General features: G+C 37.4%; 1 protein-coding gene across 4 annotated transcripts in view; it reads left to right on the top strand.

Annotated features, from left to right (window-relative positions):
* l(2)gl (LLGL domain-containing protein l(2)gl) overlaps nt 1-21,196 on the top strand; it is a 243,921-nt gene that overhangs the window by 195,070 nt on the left and 27,655 nt on the right. For all 4 annotated transcript variants that reach the window (XM_081747438.1, XM_081747437.1, XM_081747435.1 and 1 more), the window contains 5 exons: nt 3,148-3,264; nt 7,255-7,421; nt 10,831-11,057; nt 15,109-15,500; nt 17,362-17,488. In XM_081747438.1, the coding sequence (XP_081603564.1) occupies nt 3,148-3,264; nt 7,255-7,421; nt 10,831-11,057; nt 15,109-15,500; nt 17,362-17,488 (1,030 nt within the window). The remainder of the gene's footprint in view (nt 1-3,147; nt 3,265-7,254; nt 7,422-10,830; nt 11,058-15,108; nt 15,501-17,361; nt 17,489-21,196) is intronic.

Here is a 21,196-nt window from a genome sequence, read left to right as displayed (position 1 = left end):
CCGTCAGCAGTAATCAGTTCACCTGTGAGTGTCGTGGTGTGAAAGTGGTGCGGTAAAATAGGCGACCTGACAGACTTCCAAAGAGGCATGATCGTTGGTGCACGTCTGGTTGGAGCTTCAGTGGCAACAGTGGCGAACATTGAAGGGGTATCGAAAGGTACTGTGTCCAATGTCACGAGGGCATACATAATTCATGGGCAAACGACGTCTGCAAAGCACAACAGTGGTCGAAAGACAATCCTGTCAGATAGGGACCGGAGGGCATTAAAACGGATTGTAGCAGTTAAAAAAAAAAGAGCACTACAATAAAAATTACGTGTGAACTCAATTCCGGTCTACAGAACCCGGTTTCATCGAAAACAGTGCGACGGGAACTTCATAAAATGAAAATTCATGGCAGGGCCGCTATCACCAAATCCCTGGTCACAGCAGTAAATTCAAAGAGGCATATTCAGTGGTGCAGGACCTCAAGGCGTGGACTCATGAGCAGTGGAAACACGTAATGTGGTCCGATGAATCGACCTTAACCTTGTTTCCAACAACCGGTCGTGTTAACGTATGGAGAACACCGTCGCAGGCCTATGATACAGACTATCTGCTCCCAACTGTAAAGCATGGGGGTGGTTCTGTTATAGCATGGGCAGTGATATCGTGGTTTTCTGCAGGTCCCATCATAGCCCTGCATGGAATGATGAATGTTAAGGTGTATGAGGCCATTTTGGGGAACCAGGTTCTCTCCATGGCCCAAATATTATTCCCTGATGGTGATGGCATCTACCAAGATGATTTGGCATCCTGTCACGCTGCAAAAACGGTGAAATCATGGTTTGAGGAGCATGACCAGGAGCTATCACACTTTCCCTGGGTCCACAATCACCAGATCTGAACATCATTGAGCCATTGTGGTCTGAGTTAGAAAGGCGTATTCGGTCTCATTACTCTCCACCAGCATCCCTTAAGGAACTGGAGCATGTTTTGGAGGAACAATGGTACAAAATTCCACACATCACGATTCAGGAGCTCGTCCATTCCACTTCGGATCTAAGCTGTTTTGGACGCAAAAGAAGGCCCCACACCGTACTAGGTATGATTTTCACACTTTTGCAAACGTTTTAGATTTTTTTGTTCAACCCCTGTAAATAATAATAATTCAGGAAAAAACTGACCTGGAAAAACTGGAATTACCTTAGAAATTACTTTTGTTCCTGGAAAACCTGGAATTTAGTCAAAACTGGATATTTCTCAAAGTTAACATCTCAAAACATATTTTAAAAATTAAAAATTGTTTTGGACTTCTTTACCTAGTAAAAACAGAATGTAAACAAGTTTCTAGTACTAAGAGATATGGATCACACGCCAATTAAGTGTGAGAACTTTGCTTGCTTTTGTACATTCTTCTTAACTGGCCTTCGGGCGGAATTGTTAACAACAAATTATTTTCTTTGTTTTAAAGGAATATACAGGGTGGCCCAAAAGTAGGTATACAGTCCCGTACTGATCAACTCACTGCATTTTATATAATTTCTTATTGTTATCCATAGTTTCTTTATTATTTGTTTTAATGTCTTTTTACTTATATCTTAAGCTCGGAACAGCCGAAGCAAATCAACCTATAAGCTAGAATATTATACTTGATCAATGCAGGGGTGTATATCTACTTTTGGGCCACCCTGTACATCTGGAAAATAATGTAAAACAACTTCGAAAAACCTGGAATTTGAAAACAAGCATTTAATAGACTCCATGTAATCTTTCTACTTTCCTAAATTTGCTTATTCTAATTAAGTTACAATACAATACCCAAGTGGATGTTTCTTCTGTATATCGTCCCTATCTGATGAAGCGTTTAGCGAAAGAATATCAATACCAACGTTAAGTACAGGAATACGTTGTGGTGCGCTGATGTTGGTCTAACTTGGTTTTTATTATTACACATATTTAGAAATTAACAATAGGTATTTTAAAATATAACTTAACGAGACCAGTAAATAGCACGTAGACGTGTATACATACTGTGTAAGTAGAATCGATGTATTGGTTTGTGATATGATGATTATAACTACAAGTGAAGAATGGAGGCATGGTGGGTCAGTGGTTGAGCGCTCCCCTCATGTGCAGTAGGTCCCTGGTTCGATACTAGGCCATCTGAGTTTGTGGTAGGCAACATCTTATCTGTGGATTTTATCGAGATTTTTGCGTTTCCTTCTACATTATTGTTTGTTACTTCATAAACACTTCTTTCATCGATCATGGTCTCCTTTAGCCCATAGAGCATAATAGTAGGGCGTTAATTAAGGGTTTCTTTTATTTTTTTTCCTATTAGGAGCACTTTTGTTCAGAGAATCCTGTACCAAGACAAGTTCTAGTCTATTTATCTAATATCTGGATAACGTCATTAAGCCCTAAAGTGGAGTAGGATAGCCAGTTTTTTCCTCTAAGTATTGTTATGGAGAATGTAAGCCGCCATCATTTTTAAGAAATTATAAGTAAATTTGTAGATAGGAATTGAGCTCCAAAGGACTAAATTTTACATTTCTGGAAATATATATATCGGCACAAAAATTCAAAGTCAGACGCGCTCGCCAATCCAAAAATGATGGTTGCCAGTATCTCTGATTCAAATTATGAGAGCCCACCACGACCTTTGGTTTGACAAAGAAAGAGATTACATCAGGGCATAACATTTCAAAACCAAACAATTACACTCAGGATAATCAATTCTGAATTGGATAATTCATATACATGTTAAAAATAGCTTATTTTAATTATGACTTCACGTTTGTGTAACTCTCTCTCTGCACTGAGGGAACTATGGTACAAGTTGTCGATTGCAGTTTTCGGGTAAAAGTCCTTAAGTGAAGGGCCATTGATTAAAGTTGTCAGAAAATCATCCAGTGACCTACTGAATACTGGTCGCCAGCTCTAAATTTCTAGTGGCCAATGGTGACCTAGCGACCGGAAATTTTGCGCCCTATAATTTTGATTTTGATTAAAGTTATAGATTGTCGTTTTCTGATGAAATATTCTTCTTTGTTTGGCTTTTATCTGTCGTTTACTTTCGTTGCAGACTGTACATACGTTCTAAAATTATATATTTGTTTTTGTATTAGTTCTTCAGAAGACTGATCTAATTTTATGTATTTTCAGTTCAAACCATGACTCCTACTTTGTGGGCAGGTACAAACAATGGAACAGTTTTTGTGTTTACCGTTACTATTCCTGCGGGACAGAAGCGAACAGAGGAGGACGTGTCCTGTCAGTTAGGTAAGTAGAATAAAAGTCTCTCAATTCAAATTTGGAATGTAAACATTACAGTAAGCATTAAGAATGGCCTACTGTTTAAGTAGAACTAAAGCTGTTAAAATGTTATAAAGTAATGTGTATTTATTGTAGTGTCAGCGGCTTGAAGAGTAATCTTATCAATAAAGTCAAAAGGCATTCACTTACGCTCTTCCAAATTATTATTGGTTTCTTAAACAAGTAGGTTTCACAGAAGCGAACTATCTTCGTTCTTCATTAGTTACAACAAAACTTTATTTTGAGCATCCAATGCAATAACAGAATAATAACATAAAGAATTTTCACACTTATTAAACTCTACTTTCCTCACATACATGGTGGTATCGAAAGTTTTCGAGACCATTTTTGTAATCCCCCAACAGATGGCAGTTTAGCGCCGCATGCAATGTCACAGGGAGCACCGACCTTGATAAGTCAGTGTGCCAAGTCACATTGTACTGTGTGCATCAGTAGCTGTGGAGCTCGTATTGTTGTAGCCACGTATGTTACCACTTCTGCGTTTCCAACATGAACATCAACCTTGAACAGAATGACCGTAAAATTTTGTGTGAAACTTGATAAATACTCCACCTATACATTGCATAGGATGTATCAACTTTACGGCGATGCTGTCATGAATCGTGCAAGGTGTTTTGAGTGGCATGCGCTTCAAAACCAGAAAACATCACTGAAAGACGAGAGATCAGAAAAATCTTCAAGGAGCTCAGCACTGGAAAATATGTAAAACATTCGGCAACTTGTGCATTAGGATCGTCGGAGAATAATCCACAACAATAAGCGCATTGTCAATGTGTCATACAGAACTCTCCAGTCAATCCTCACGTTTGATTTGAATATTCTTCCTGTGACTGACAAATTCATTCCCAGGCTGTTGATCCAGGAAAAGAAGGAACAGCGCGTTGAAGTCGGTCAAGAACTCACGTCAGCGTTCCATTAATGACTTGTCTTTCGCTACCGATGACTAGGATCACTACCGGTGACGAAACTTGCGTATACGGGTATGACCCGAGGGGAATCAAAAGTCTTCTCAGTGGACGAGTCTATCGAGACGACCGAAAGAGCCAAGTCAGAGTCGCAATTCAGCCAAGTTCATGCTCATCATTTTCGACATACGCAGCATTATGAATCGAGAATTCGTCCCCAGTGGTCAAGTCAGTAGCGAGTTCTAGTGCCAGATTTTAACGCGGCTGAGGGATGACATTCGGTGAAGGCTACTAAGACAGTGGCGCACGAAAAACTGGATGCTCCATGACGACAGTATACTCTGTGACCGTTTTTTTCCTCACACCTGAGTTCCTCACATGATCTCACTTTCGCACGCGCCGTGCTCTCCAGATTTGCTCCTGTGAACTTCACCCTTTGCCTGCGGTTGAAAAACCAGCTTAAAGATTGCTGTTTAATACCATTGCGGAGATTCCACATGAGTTGCAGAAGATGCTTTACACACTTCTTGAATTAGACTACAAGGACGCATTTCAGAAGTGGAAAGCATGTTAGAAACGCTATATTACTATGCAAGAAAACTTTTTCGAAGGTGATAGTACGTACACTTAGATAAATAAAGCAAATTCTTATCAACAGAGTTGTATTTTGTGGTCAGTGTTCACAAAAATTGAAGATGACTTCAATGCAATATGACTCCATCGTTTGGATAATCTATGCGTATTACGTACAGTGGTGGCAAAAAGTCCTGAACACACTTTTTTTTTTTTTTTTTTGACTAATTTTTGTGTTTGACTTCATTTTTCGTTATGAAATTATCGCACTGTCTTAAATATTGTTATTGATTTTAATGTATTTTTTCATGCTGATTTCAAATCTACTACTAGTTTTTTAATGCTTATCATACGGTACTTTTTGTAGTAAAACTGTCTGAACACAATAATGTGAAATATGTGCAGAATAAAACAATATAGAATAACAATATGAATAGAAGAATAACACGAAAATTGACAAATACGGTACATTTAATACGCATTTTAAAAATTACATTGTTGTTACATGTTAGAACATCAATATTTTATGGGCCGGCCGTTTGCTTTAATTCCGGCTCAACATCTTTTTGGCATGGAATGCACCAATTTCAAATGATGTTCTTTCGTGACAATATGGTTGAAGGAAAATATTAAAGCTTCAGTTAACTCACGTTTGTTTGAAGTTTTTTGAAATTTCATAACGAATTTTAAGCCATAAGTTCGTTATCAGATTAAGGTCGGGAGACTGTTCTCTCCAGTTCATTCTATTCACATTATGGTCCTTGAACCATTTCTGGACTACCTTTGTACGGTGACAAGGGACGTTATCGTCCTGAAAAATCCATGACTGATTCCCAAAAAGATCCCTCGCAGTTGGTAGCAATTTATTGTAGTATTTCAATGTAATCCATGACTTTCACTGTTCCGCTAACGATGTGAAGTCTTCCAACACCACGAGAAGACATGCAACCCTATACCATCACTTTTGTCTGGTAGTTTACTGTGGGCTTCAGACACTGAGGGCTGAATTCCTCATGAGTGCGACGTCTTACATAGGCACTACTTTGGTTACCAGAAATACAAAACTGACTTTCGTCACTAAATATGACCTTTTCCCAGTCTTTAATAGTCCATAATGAATGTTCCCTTGCCCACGTCAATCGCCTTTTTCGTTGAAATTCAGTCAGTAATGGTTTTGGGTGCGCTTTACAGCCTCGTAACTCAATTTCCAGCAGTCTTCCTCTAACAGTTCTTGGGGACACTCACATTTGATGTCGAAGTCCATTGTTTCAAAATTTGCGTTGGATTAAGCTTTCTGTTTGAAAGTGAAATCCTGTGCAATAACCTGTCTTCACGTAAAGATGTTTTCTTGGTCGTCCTGATCGCCCCCTGTCCGCAATAGAATTTGTTTCAGAAAATCTTTTTAAAGTTCTCACGACAGTAGAAAGGCCACATGGTACTTTAGCAGCAATTTGGCGCATAGAATAACCTTCTTCCTTCAAGTGTATTATTTTGTACCTTTTATTCTCAGGCAGATATGAAAACTTAGCCATAATTCCAATATTTTTCACAAACGTACTTCAAATTGCTTTCAATACACTACTAAACCACGTTTCACCTCCTTTCAACCCTTTATCGCTACTGCTCTCTGTTTGGTTGAAATAACGGAGCATTTCATTGGTTGAAAACACACTCACTCATTCTTACAGTGACCTTGTGCTTTCTTGTTAACGTTTTTTCAACGTCTCAATGAAACTATTTACTTTAGATGAAATCTACAAACAGATTTCAAATCAGCATGAAAAAATACATAAAAGCAATAACAATATTTAAGATAGTGCCATAATTTCATAACGAAAAATTAAGTCAAACACAAAAATTAGGCAAAAAAATGAGTGTGTTTAGGACTTTTTGCCACCACTGTATGTTCTATATTCTGACTGATTCATTCACTGTTTGAAGACAATACATAAACATCGCATATGTCTAGTGAGCAGATCAAGTTTTATAACAGCTAAGTTTTGTCTAGATCAGACAAATTATCGATCGCGTACTAGATATCTTTCCTTACCTTAGTCTTGACAATGCTTAAAAGTTGTTATTGACAATTCGACGTTTACTTTAAGTTCTTAAACAATCTATAATAATTTGGAAGAGCAAAAGTAAGTACCTTTTGAGTTTATTAATTCGTATTTATATAAGTAAAAAATGTTAGTGCTTCTACTTGGATGAGTATTGGGATTATCCAGTCTTTCTCAATTGATCAGTTTTTTTTTTTTTTTTAAATCACATATTTATACGTGAGTCAAGTATTTCAATACGTCATGGAAATCGCTGGTAACGCCATCTGTTTTGCTATTTCTAGCGAAGTTTGAGTTTCAAATGGTTACTGGGGCTAGTACGTTTTTATTCAGATCCTTCCTGTAATATTTAATATTAGGAATAGCTTATAATACTTCTGTTTCGTTCTTGTTTTTAGGTAAAGAAATCCAGTTGAAACACAGAGCTCCAGTGATATCGATTACTGTTGTAGATGGTTCAAACACACCTTTACCAGAACCATTAGAAGTCGAACGTGGTTTGGCGCAGCAACCTGATACTTCATCGTTACATCGAGTTGTTATATGCTCCGAGGAACAGTTTAAGGTTAGTATGGAGCTGATTATTGAAATTTAATTTCGATCTAAATCGGATAATGTTTCATTAAAAAAAAAAATCGTTAAGTTCTGTCTGGTAATGGGAATACACCGATTGCTAATCACTCAAGATTAGAACGAATAATCTTTATATTAATCGTAATATCTTGTATTAAAACGACATTTGCCATTTTTTACATTTTCTGCTCGAACGTGTTTGCATAAACTTCCAACCATTATTTTCCTAGTTAATAATCTTGTAGATGCGTGTTTAAAAGAGAATCGTAATTGTAATTGGGTGTAATATAAACAATGACGTTAAAGTCTATTCTATTCTATTCTATTCATCTCCCTCGCGGGAGATTTTATAATTAAAAGTCACAGCACTAAGGCCAAGTTGACTGCTTCACTAGAATTGTTTTAAATATTTTTGTTGTTATTATAATTGTAGAAGATGGCCCGTTCCAAAATGGACGAATTGGCCTGTTTCAAATAGTTCTGTTTCCACACTAGTTTGTGAATTAAAAAGGAAGGCAGAAGCGTAGAACATACAAAAAATTATGTAAATCACTATAAAAATTGTAATGCACTAAATTGTGTCCAAAATTGAAATTGTTGTTAAAAATGAAATTGAAATAATTGAAGAGCATGACGCTCCATTGTGTAGAACATTCTACGCCATCTTGCCACCCCCGACGTTAAAGTCGTAGAAATAATAAATTTTAAATGTGTTCAAAAAGAAAAACAAAAAATGTTGCTATGTGATTCAAATAAACAAAATGGACACATTGTCGTTAAATTTTACCCATTGGGGTAAATGCTAACATGCAAAATGAAGATAAATAAGAAAACCAAAGTGATAAAGTGCAGAAAGCAGGACAGAAAAGGACAAACGTATGGCTAGATGGAGAGAAAATCGAAGACGTTAAGACGTTCTCCTATTTAGGAAGTCTAATATCCTCGGATGGAAGATGTGAAAAAGACGTAAGTTTCAGAATAGTGCAGGCTAAACAAGCATTCAGAAGGAAAAGAATTATGCTATTACCTGACCAGCGAACGAGTGCGGGCGGCCGGTTTTGGAACTAAAATGCAAGCAGCAGTGTTTCTAACCGGATTACTTGTAATCAATCTATTACAGTTCTTTTTGTCCTGTTCGTAATAAACCACTTCACGCATATACTCAAGTCAGGGGCAGATCCAGGGGGCGGGGCGATCGGGGCGATTGCATCCCAGAATAGGATATTTCTCTTATTTCAAAAATAAAACCTAAGAATTTTCACCTTTGTATTATAAATGTAAAATAAAACTTAAAATAGGTAGGCCTTACTTTGTTTTTGTTTTACGTTGCAGAAGTCAAATAAAGCAATAAATTGCAAGAAATTACTTACATTGGCGTTCTTGTTCAAAAAAATATCCGCCTTCGAAATCGCAGGTGGCCATTTCTGTTCTAGAAATTGCAGACAATAGCTACTTGTCCTTTTCTAAAGTTGTTTCACTCTTTTTTGTCAATACACTCTTACCTTGATTTGACTTCGAACGAGCGCCCCCTAAACATTCAACCTGGACCCGCCCCTGGCTCAAGTTAAGACAAACAGTTTCAAAAGTTATTGAAGTTTTTTGCAGAACATCTTAAGTAACAAGGAAAAAAATTACAACAACAAAAATGCACCCTCCATATTAACTTGCGAACAAATTAGCGAGCAGCGTTTTACAAGCTGCTCCTGTTTTATAATGACATCGAATAAAACGTAATCAATTTTTATACAATCTGCTTAATACACGGTAGAAGCTCGCTGAATTGTCAATTGTGCTATGTTGTTCTTAAATTGGTAATTTCAATTCATATATCCTTATTCACAATACATCTGCATTACTGCAGGAATGGTTCACTACAACCTCCTAACGTACGGCGTTCTTTATTAAGCGGAAAGAGATTAGGCTATGCATAGCATCCAAACTGCAACTTTTAAAAACCGTTGGATACACTGCAGAGTGAAACTGTCCGCTCCCCTGTCCCACCGCGCTTGCCAAGAAACTGATGTAAACACAACAGCAGCGCCATCCTCCCAAAACCGCACTGCTATCCTGGTCAGGTAATAACATCAAGAAATATATCGTTGGACATTTGAAAACAATTTATTAAGACTCTTGATATGGAGCGTGGTGCTTTACGGATCAGAGACGTGGACATTGAGAAAAACTGAAATATCCAAACTGGAAGCATTTCAAATGTGATGTTGGCGCAGAATGCTGCGCATCTCATGGACCGAGAGGAAAAGGAATGAAGACGTGCTAAAGAAAGCTAATGAAAGACGACAGATCATAAAGACAATAGGAAAAAGAATTATTCGGCACTCCGATTGAATCACCGTGCTGATAAAGGGAAAGGCAGAAGGAAAACCAGGTAGAGGAAGACCAAGGATAGAATATCTAGATGTAGTTACGAAGAAGAGACCTTATCAAAGTATAAAACAGCTTTCCCAAGAGAGAGAGAAAAGTTTTAAAATTTTCATGTTGCCCACCAACCTGTTGCGTGCTATCAGGAATCAAAATAACACGAATGTGTTATCGTGCTTCCCCATAACCCAGTTAAACTGAAAAGCACATTATTTCTGTTTGAAATTAAAAGGTAATATTCAGCACTTGAAGTAATGGAAGTTCGATCGATTAAATTTTATATTATATTGTACTACTTTGACATGTATGAACCTCGAGCATACGCATATTATTGTCATGCATGGAAATTATTCAGAATATACCAATCAAATTACTGAAATTAGCAGATATTTTACAAGTAGCATTGTTGTATCTACATCTGTATTATGTATTTAGATATCACATAAATTTGAAGAAAGTGATAGAAAAATATATGAAGGCGCCCGGTTTCCATTTTAAATGCTGCTGCATGTCTTTCCTGCCGAGTGTTTATACATCATTGACGACTTTAGCACAAATGCAGGTTCTTGCCTCTTACGTATGCTCAATATGACGTCCCAGCCAAGGGGATGAAAGGAAGGATATACAGAGGCTGCTGCAGTTGGCTGGGAAATCATACACATCAGTTGCTAACGAAGATAGGAATACCACGGGAGAATTACTGAGCAAGAATACCGACAAGAAACTTGAGATAACTGAGCAGAACTTTGTGTTTACGTAAAATGAAGTTGGAAATATTCTGAAAACTTCAGCACAGTTCCCAAATTTTGTCCATTAATAAAGCTCCCTCTTAAGGTAAACTTACTATATATTTAAATAATATGGGTTTAAATTTGAAGTGGTAGAACTATATCTAGCATAGTTAATTCGGTTATTTGGCCTTACCGTCTATTTATTCACCATTGTAATGAGATTGAGCGTTTGTATTGTAAACTAAATGTGTTTTAAATTTTTGTTTATACTGTGTGTATATTGTGTTTCAGATCTTCACTTTACCAAACTTGAAACCATTTGGCAAATACAAGTTGACTGCCCATGAAGGAGCTCGTGTTAGGAAGATAGGCTATGTGAACTTTGTCTCACGGTCCGACAGCCAATATTCTGAAAGCTGTATTACATGTTTGACGAATCTAGGTGATGTTTTAGTTCTTAGCATTCCTGACCTTAGACGACAGCTCAATGCCAATTGTATCAGGAGAGAGGACATCAAGTAAGTACGAGGCGTCTTGCTGGTGTATTTTTAAAATCCATAGGGCAGGTGTGTAATACCAGAAAGTAATGACGCCGTATCATTATGTAAACATGCAATTACTGGTTGGATTATAGTGGGCGCATCAAAAAATTTTCGGGAGAAAAAAATGCCTACTGTCCAATTTGAAAAATAAATGTACTTTCTGTTTAAACTGAACGTTCCGAATAGTGGTTAAGGTAAATGAAAACGTGACTTTCAGTATCGATACATTTTGCTTCTGTACTTCGGACCAAAGTGTTGAATGTTATTTATGCGCACATCGTTTAAATATTATTATGAAGTGTGTCCAGGTTACGTGGTTTACGGTGATACATCTCATCTTTTCCTATCCCACAAGAAAAAATCGAGTGGCGTAAAGTCTGGAGAGCGTGCACGAAACTTGATTGATACACTGGCCTGGTACATTTTGATCTAGGTATGCTCGCACATCTCTATGATAGTGCGGCGGGCGACCATCTTGTTGGTAATAAAAACCTGTCTCTATCGTACGTTGCACAAATGACAGGTAAAATGGAAGCAGCAAGCATTGTTGAGTACTTTTTTATTTATTTTTTTTTCCATTTGCAGTACCGTCAAGATGCAAAAGCCCAGTGAGTCCCCTAGGGGAGAAACCACACCACACATTTACACCAGGCCAATTCGCAGCCTTTTCAACAGTAATGTAAGGATTATCCGTCGATCAAATAATACTACCCATAAATTCCGGTGTAACTGTATTCCGAACCCATTCACAAAATTATATCCTGCGATCTGGATAGTTACTTAGCTGTTGCACCGGCTTTAAAATGTACACACGCAACTCACCTTCTCCAATAAGCGCAGCACACTACTAGCACGTAAACCGCTCTCATGTGACCTTTGCCTTAAAAATTTTTGTGTGAACGCTGAAACAGTTCCAGCGCCACAGCTGAGGATTCAGCACTTGTAGCTGTACTATGTCGCCCAGATTGACCTTTCTGTACATCACACACTGTTCCATGGACCTCGAATTTGTCTCGCAGACGTGTAATTGTTATTCTTGAAGATAGACAAGTCGCATATTCACGTCTCCACTATCTCTGAAGCACAACAACATTTTCAAACTTTCAGTAACACTTAATAATGTGCTTCTGCTTTTCAGAGCTCAAACATCTGTTCGCCTGTTGATATTACTCCGTTGCCACTAACTGGATCGTGCATCTAGACCTACGATTTTTCTGCCACCTGTTGAGGAAACATAACATTACTTTTCCCAGATATGTTATCATGCAGATTAGAATATTTGACAGTTCGGAGTGAGTGTACGCTGTTTTGACGCACACGTGTGTTTTCGAATGTAAATTCAGAGAAAATGCCCATCAGATGTGCAACACCTTCATCCAAACTCAATCATATGGATTTTTCCGTACGGGTGTTGTAAAATCGTGAAACCCAGGAATCATATTTGTCTCCCAGAACTGGCCGTTTTCTAGTCGGGTTCACTTGAGTTTGCACGGCCTCAGGATCTCTATGCTCAATACTTCCTATGCTACGTACACTCTCAAATCACAGCGAGGCGTACATTATCTCAGATTCACAAACTGTCAAGCTCGGGCTTGCTGTCGTCGATGAGACTTGCACTAGCATGATCCCATGTTCGTTAACATCACTGGACTTGGGCTCGCTATAGTCAGTGGAGTTAGCGCTAGCACAATCTCGTGTTCATTTATTTCACTGGGCTTCGGCTGGCTATCATCAACGAAGCTTGTGCTGATATGATCTCGTGTTCATTAACCTCGCTGGGCTTGAGTTCGCTGTTTTCAATGGGACTCGCACTCGAGCTCTGGGTTGCTGTTCACTTACAGGGGTCGTGCTCAGTTTTAGACCTCGAGGCTGATTGAGTTCAGAAGCCCAGTTCGCGAGTTTGGACATGTTTATTGTCTCCTAAAGATGAGAAGTACTGCAACTGCTAGTACGGATCCTCACATGTTGAATCGTTGAAGCAGGAGAGCAATTTGTTTCTTTTATGAGTCTGTCTCTTTTGAGTTTCTTTTTGTGAGCTAGCTCAGATTTTTGTCTTGAGGGCACATTTATTTCCGCTAAAAAATATATCTGAGTTTTAGTTGTGAAATGACGCCTATTTTCACATTCACTTTCAAAAATAATTTATCTTGAGGTGAGTTTAATGTAGTCATTGTAAGGATTGTCTTCGTTTTTCTTTAAGTAAATAACCGGTCAGTCAGTTTTCTGTAAAGTGTGAAGTGTACTGTCATATCATATCAATAATAATAGTCTATTTACATTATATATATAGTACCCGTAGTTTTATTCTCGTTTACCTATTTGGAAATGGACATGTCAAAACTTGAATTTATGATTGAATAAAGGAAGGCTGAATTTAAAAGGAAGACATCCTTTGTTAAACTCAATTGATTATTCATTTTATTTTTTTCTTGTCAGTGCTCATTTTATAAGTATATTTCTTAAACAGGAGACCATAGAAGTAAATAACACGCATTATATATTTGAAGTTGTGAGCTACTTTTTAGAAATTAGCATTAAGACATATAAAAGTTTTCATGTGTTTAATTTATTGTTATTTGTAAATCGCTTATCATAAAATTCAAACCCACTTTTTTCCATATTTTTACGGCGCAAAGTTATATGAGATAAATTATTGGTAACTATTTAGTCTTGTTAAATTCAATAAGCCGTATTTTATGGACTATGAGACCCGCAGCTTAATTTTTAAGCAATCTTTTAAAAAAAATATCGGAACATTTTTACCGTTTTTATTATTAGATTGGGTTGTCGAATAACAGATCGACTGGTTAGTTTTGTCGTCTCATTTTAGAGGTGCTACGATTCGTCTTATTTCCGGTTTTTCGCAGCGTACGGTCTGTATATTCTAGTTTGTGGTTCTGGCTTTGTGATGATGGTGTGGAAAGGAGACAGTGTTAACAAGCTTGTGAATCTCCGCAACTCATGTTCGTCGCATCGGTGCACTGCTGCTGCGAGTTGAATCCAATGTTGCCTGATAGAAATAAGTATTTCCGCGGCATCGAATATATGGGCACTTTTAAGAATGGCGGGAATTTAAAATCAAACTCGACTTTTTTTAATATTAATTTCGAGTATAAGACTCGCCTGAATTTTGGAGGCAATTTTTTGAAGAAAAAAGTGCGTTCTATAGTCTGTAAAGTACGGTAGTGGTTTACTTCGCGACAAGTTCTAGTTTCTTCCACTATTATTATTAGTGTTCATTACAGCTGTTTCGAGAAAACAAAAAATCCTTGAAAAAAAAAAAAAAAAAAAAACTTCTGTAAGGAAGCATCACAAAATACGCAGTCTCTGATTTTTTTATGAATATTATTAATCGGTAGTATATTAAGTTTAAATGCTTACCCGTTCAAAATCTTTTGTTGCTGAGAGGAGTAGAGAAATGGTCTGTACAAAGAGGTTACCCCAATGTTATGACGTTTCTGCGATCTGTCAGTAGGTTCCTCAGATAGCTTCCTAAATTTGAAGGCGTCGTGATAGAGTGCAGGAATGTCCAACAGTGGGGTACCTTTTTTCTACAAATGGGGCCGCGGTGGCTCAGTGGTAGAGCGTTCACCTCTGATGCTTGGGGTCCCGGGTTCGATCCAGCACCCACCAAGTGAACTTTGTGGTGGACAAACACCGTGTGCGTGGGTTTCGTCGGGGTTGTCCCGTTTCCTCCCACTTTCTTCATTCCACCATTTCATTCATTACTCATCATCACCGTCTCGTTTAGCCTTACCGACATAACTGTGGGAAGTAAAATTCAAAGATTTCATTTCATTTCATTTTTTCTACAAACGTCACATCTGTAGCTTTGAGCAAAAAAAAAATTAGGCAAATATCAAAAATTGGTAGATTTTACTGGATTGTAGTATGGTAGTTTATTTAGCAAGGTTTTACGCTGCTTGAAACTATAGTACCACTCATTGTCGATATAAAATACATAGATATATATACTATAGTACCACTCATTATCGATATAAAATACATAGATATATTCCTTTTATAGCGGCATATCCAGTTTGACGTTCTCAAGGAGTGGCGAAGCATTCTATTTACATTCATCCAGTGAACTGCAGAGAGTAACCCTGTCAGCTTCAAGAATCACAGAGCCACGGTGTCACCTGGAGCTTCCAGAAGGAGTGAGGCCAAAGCCTGAACCCCAGCCGACGGAAGAATCCACTCCTGCTGCTACGGAGAAACCAGCAGAACAGGAACAACAGGAGCAACAACAACAACAACAACCGCCATCACAACAACAGAAGGAGCAGTCTTCAAATGAGGAAGAACAACCGCAAAAGGAGGAGCAAAAGGAAAGCGAGAAGCAACAGCCATCACAACAGGAACCAGTGACACAGCCTGAAACACCAATCGTCAACGGAGAAACAGATGATATCAAAGGTACGTTTTACATTTTCAATCTATTTTTTTCTCTCTCAGGTCATGTTCTGAGTCTGTTCTGACAACTTTTTTCTCTTCTTCTTTCTTTTTGTGTTTATAACACTCATTTTCATGTTCCCTAAAAACAGAGGTTATGAATAATCATCTGCGATATCTCAAACCTTAATCGGACTACAACCTGCAGCAAAAATTTGTGAATTGATCATATTTTTATTTTTAAATTGTTATTTATTTATTTATTTAGTCTCCCTATGTGTCTGCCTGTCTTTGTTTGTTTGTTTTCATTTAAAATCGTAGAAATGTACCATGTATCTTCTATCAAAATTGCGAAGAGAAAGAACCAGAAAAAGAAAGAAATATATAAACTTTACAGAAAATAAACTTAAAAGAACTGCATAGAATAGACTTACAAGTTCAATTGTCCCAGATAGCTAATATACAAATACATATTATTTTTTGGTAATACCCTAATGAGTAACAATTTTCCACACAGCTTAATAACTATTTATATACGAAAGCCATTGTTTACACTAGTTTGTGATTTCACTGGTACATGTCTATACAAATAAAAGTATAAAGAAAGAAATTACGCAGTATGCTTTTTAAATATGACTGTTGTTTATGTGCATATTAAAACGTCGTCGCCGAGTTTGAAATGACTACTCGATACTAATGGCCCCAAGATTTCCCGATTCAAATTACAACATAATATACATGTCAGAGCCTTCATAGTTCAGTGCTCCATTCTTGTCTTTGATGCAGGACTTGGGTTTGATACCCGATCGTGTTTTTTAAACTTTGCCCAAGTCCAATTTTGTTTCAGCGTTGGCGCTGAGAAAAGACATTAAAAACTCCAAAAAAACTTCGAGTTCACTAATAGTCGTGTCCTACACATACAAGAATTATTAATTGTATGCTGCTGTATGAAAGTAATTTGTTTTGGTACTGTAAACAGTTAACTATAAAAGTGTGGAAATAATTTTGGAAAGAAATCGGTCAAGACTCATGTAATGAAAATATCATCTCTGCTTCCGTATTGAGTATAGATGAATAAATACACGATGAATGTTCGGTGGATCCGAAGTAAGGGAGCTTCTGATTAAAAAGTGAAAACTAATAGTTTAGATACTCCCGTTCTGTTGTCTAGTCTCCAGAATTTTAAAATATGAACACTAATAGTTTACATACTCCTGTTCTGTTACGTAGTCTCCAGAATTAATTTGTTCTCATGTTAAATTATAATTCAGCATTTCCTTTTATTTACAGTGTAATCGTCCAGAGTATCTATTCATCAAAGCCATGAAGTGGAGTTACGGTTTTAATATTATGTTTAATGTTGAATTCTAGTACGTTTATATAGTTTGAAACTATGCTATTTTAAAAGTAAATCGTCGAAATATCCCTTTTTAATTCTGGGGGCCGCGGTGGCTCAGTGGTAGAGCGTTCACCTTCTGTGCCTGGGGTCCCTGGTTCGATCCCAGCTCGCGCCGTGTGGACTTTGTGGTGAACAAACACGCTGCTCGTGGGTTTTCTCGGGATTGTCCCGTTTCCTCCTACTTTCTTCATTCCACCATTCATTTCTCATCACCACTGTCTCCTTTAGCCCAACCGGCATAATCGTGGGACGTAAAACTTAGATTTAATTTCATTTCCTTTTTTAATTCTCTTATACACTGTGCCAAACTTTGTTTTGTTTGTTTGTTTGTTCGTTCGTTTACTTACTGTATAGGGACTTCGTCATACACGTTTATTTAGTCTGTGTATGCCATAATGTGTGTTTCTTCTGCTAGAGTAATGATTGTAATTGTAATTGTGAAGATCGTTAGTTAATTGATATGTTTGTATTATTATCTTTTTGTAGATGAACATGACGCCACTGTCAATGAGAAACTCCGTGATTCTGAAGGACCAAAGGAGAACGGACCGGAAGATCCACAAGACCTGAGTGTAGGAGACATCACAATAGATTCCGTCAAAGATCATTTAGTGTAAGTAAATTAATTATACCGTTTCTTCTATAGGCAGAATTAGACTCTTCACTCACACCTTTTCGAATTGTAATAAGAATATCAAAAATGTAAAAAATGAGTCAGGTAGTATCTACAAAATGCTCTTAAAGAAACTAATAATTGTCATCATATCTTTTTTTTTATAGACCAGAATCTGGGTGCTCAGTTTTCTTTTAAGGTTTCGTTTACAGCGACAAGAAATACCAAGAGTCGCCGACCGAAAAAAAAAAAAAAATGTCTTATTAAACTTGATCTGTGCCCAGTAAAGCTGGCGCAACTACTTGGGCATAAGCTTAAAAGTGATTTAGAGATCTAATATCTTGTATATAGTAATGCGTATTAATAAAATAATGAAAAAATGTAGAGAGCTGAAAAAAAAACATCATATTTGAAATATTTAAGAACTTTAATGCTAATTGATCGATTTTAAGGGCACAAGTTGTACATTACACTGTAGAATGTTGTAGCTTAACTTCAGTGTTAAGAAGTTCACATAGGCATCAAGTCAGTCTACCTATTTCTGTACTCATTTAAAAGATTCTCGACTGACTTCAGCTGCAACTTTCCTGAACATGCTCAATGGCAATATAAATATCCTCAGTATAAAATGATCCGAATCCTTTAAAATATTCCTTTGTAAAGGATGCTGCAGAAATAGACGATTTTATGTGCAAAATGTTTATTGCAAGTCACCCGTATTGCAGAAGCTGTTACGTTTCTAGGAAGTACATACAAAAGCGAAATGTGTGGTGGCTATGTCTTGAAAATGATGTTATTGAGGTGTCCGCCATTAAATTCCAAACACATCTCTACATGTCGCCGCAGAGCACTCATCGTGCTTCGCACCGTGTCCAGTGGGTTTTGTTGGATTGCCTGTCGAATAAGAGTCACGCAAATTACGGAAGGTTGCAGATTGTGTTACATAGACTTTGATTTAAATATCTCCACGAAAAGAAATTTCATGCCGACAAATACGACGAGCGTACATGCCACACATCATCGTTATGAGAGATTATCCTTCCTGGGAACATTTCCGAATAGTCGCCATGATTGCATTGGCTGTGTGTGTGCTGTGACTCCATCTTGTTGAAACCATATGATACCTTCTCAGTTGTGGCAATAGGAATTTTTCCATCATGGACACATACCGAGCGGACGTGACATTCACAGTGGTTTCATCTTCATCTTGAGAAAAATATGGTCTAGTGATTCCATTCCAGCAGACACAACACCGTTACTTTTGAGCTATGAAGGGCACTTCATAAATCACCGTGAGTTTTTGGGTGACAATTGTGCTTATTAACACATTAATGTGGAAGTGTGCCTTGTCTGACATTATCAATTTATGCAGAATAGTTTGTGTCTTCCATTAGTCCCATCAACCTGCTAAAAAAGTGAGTGGGTGCATTGTAATCTTGAGGACAAAACCGGTGAACCAGTTGAATTTTGTATGAATGAAAGTGTAAATCTGGTGGAAGTGGTGGTAATCTTCACACACTTCTGTCTGACATGTCTAGTGACATGGTATGGCAACGCGTTGAACGCCTGGGACTTCGTACCATTTCCTCTCCCACTCTTTCTTGGCAAAATTTTAATTTCGAAACTCAATAATAATAATAATAATAATAATAATAAAAACTCGGCGCAGATGAGAGGACAGTACTAAAATTGATCTCGCAGAAACAAGAATATAAAGTGGACACATTGGCTAAGGATAGAAGCCAATAAAGAGCTTTTGTAAATACGTCATTGAACCTCTGGGTTGTATAGGCCATAGAGTTCAGTTAGTTAGTTAGCAATACTTCTCTATCACAGCTTTTTTTTTTCTTTTTTTTTAAATAGAGAGTTTTGATTTATGCTGGGGGCGTGGTGGCTCAGTGGTAGAGCATTCATCTCCGGTGCTTGGGGTCCCTGGTTCGATCCCAGCTCGCGCCCTGTGGACTTTGTAGTGGACAAACACCGTGCTCGTGGGTTGTCTCGGTGTTCTCCTGTTTCCTCCCACTTTCTTCATTCCACCGTTTCATTCCTTTCTCATAATCACCGTCTCCTTTAGCCTAACCGGCATAACCGTGGAACGTAAAACTGAAAGATTTCATTTTCATTTGACTTATTCTTTACAAGTCACCCATGAGTTACAAGTAATTCAAGTCTGTAATCCGATAAAAACTCATTCTCTTCCTCCTTTCTTGTTTTTCTTGTTGTTCTTAATATTATTGTAAGTAAAGATCGTTCGAAAAGAGGTACGGACTGAAGAATGTAACAAGTGAAGCATTAATTCTAAGTGTGAGTTAATACTAAATTTCAGTATAACGCCAGACAAAAATAGGAGTAAGGGCATATTAGGATACAAACAACAGCGTGAACAGTTCATATTAAATGTATTATTATTATTACTTCATTTTATTATAAAATTTCTATCTCAAAAAAATTAAACAGGGATTTCAGACCCGACCATCTTAGATTTTTACCAAATTTTAGTATTTCGTATGGATTGTCGAGATATGAAATTGAGCGAAGTTGTAGCTTCCTGTATGACGAAGTTTCTGAATTATGGGGACTCAAAAATACGAAAAAATCGTCAACTTTGGTACATACTGGGAACTTTCGGACAACACTGCTCTTGATCTAATTGGCGTAGAGAGCTGATTCTTGTTTTGTTTGAAAGGGCATAAAATAAGCTTTCCAACAATATATCGCATGCCTAGTTTTAGAAGAATATCAATTCAAGGTCACCACGGTGACCTTTTGATCTTGAACTTTTGAAGATGCAAATCTTCGATTTTTCTAAAATTCGCATATAATTTACACAAGCTTACTCTATAACATAACGGAAATAGAAGTTGGAACGGTAATGGGAACTTTCAAAAATTTGTTTTTAGTAACAGTTTTTTATCATACCAGACAGAGTTTTAATGTATAAAGCAGTTTGCAACACTGTAGCATTGCACAACAGCGTGATAGATTGCGCAATCATCTGCTACAGAAAGATTTGGAAGAATTGAGAGGTGTGCATACTATGTTGATAGAAGACTGAGTTAATACGTTCGAGTGTACGATTCAGCGTGTTTACGTGCTGGTACAGACTTTGTACTTGAAAACAGAAGGTTAATTGTGGTGTCTCTTAAGTCCGTGTTCCAATGGTCAGTTTATTTAACGAATTATTATTGTCAGAATAATGTCATCGTCAAGATTTAAGAAGACAGTGTGCTGTAATCCATTTAATATAGAAGGACATGGGAATGTCAAAAGAAATTTGAGAAATGTGTTGCCGTAGATGATTTCGAAGTGTACATTGTTAGAAAGTGGGTTTAAAATTTGTGATTCCTGTCGTAAGAAACTAGCAACAACTTGTGATGCGGGTGCGACTCCTGTAGTAACGGAGAATGTGATAAGTAGCAGCACCGATGCTGAAAACAGTGAAAGTGATATTGAGCAGTGTGTCAAAGAAAGTGCGTTAGAATCTCTGAACCGCAGCCTAAAAGATATTGGAGAATCACCAGTTAAAAAGAAAAGGCTTAGTGAAACAACATATCCTGCAAAGAAAATGATTAAAATACATTCAGCTATTGGAACAAAATTAGACATTTCTACAGAGCCCGGGGAGGAAAATGCAGCAGAAAGTGAAATTATATCTCAGTTAAAAGAAAAATTTCAAATAGCGGATAGAAGTATGAAAGTAACAATACT

Source organism: Thermobia domestica, unplaced genomic scaffold (assembly GCF_964235325.1).
Source record: "Thermobia domestica unplaced genomic scaffold, izTheDome1.hap1.1 HAP1_SCAFFOLD_239, whole genome shotgun sequence".
Classification (NCBI taxonomy): Eukaryota; Metazoa; Arthropoda; class Insecta; order Zygentoma; family Lepismatidae; genus Thermobia; species Thermobia domestica.
Note: the sequence above shows the minus strand (reverse complement) of the source record. Positions and strands in the feature narration are given on the sequence as shown.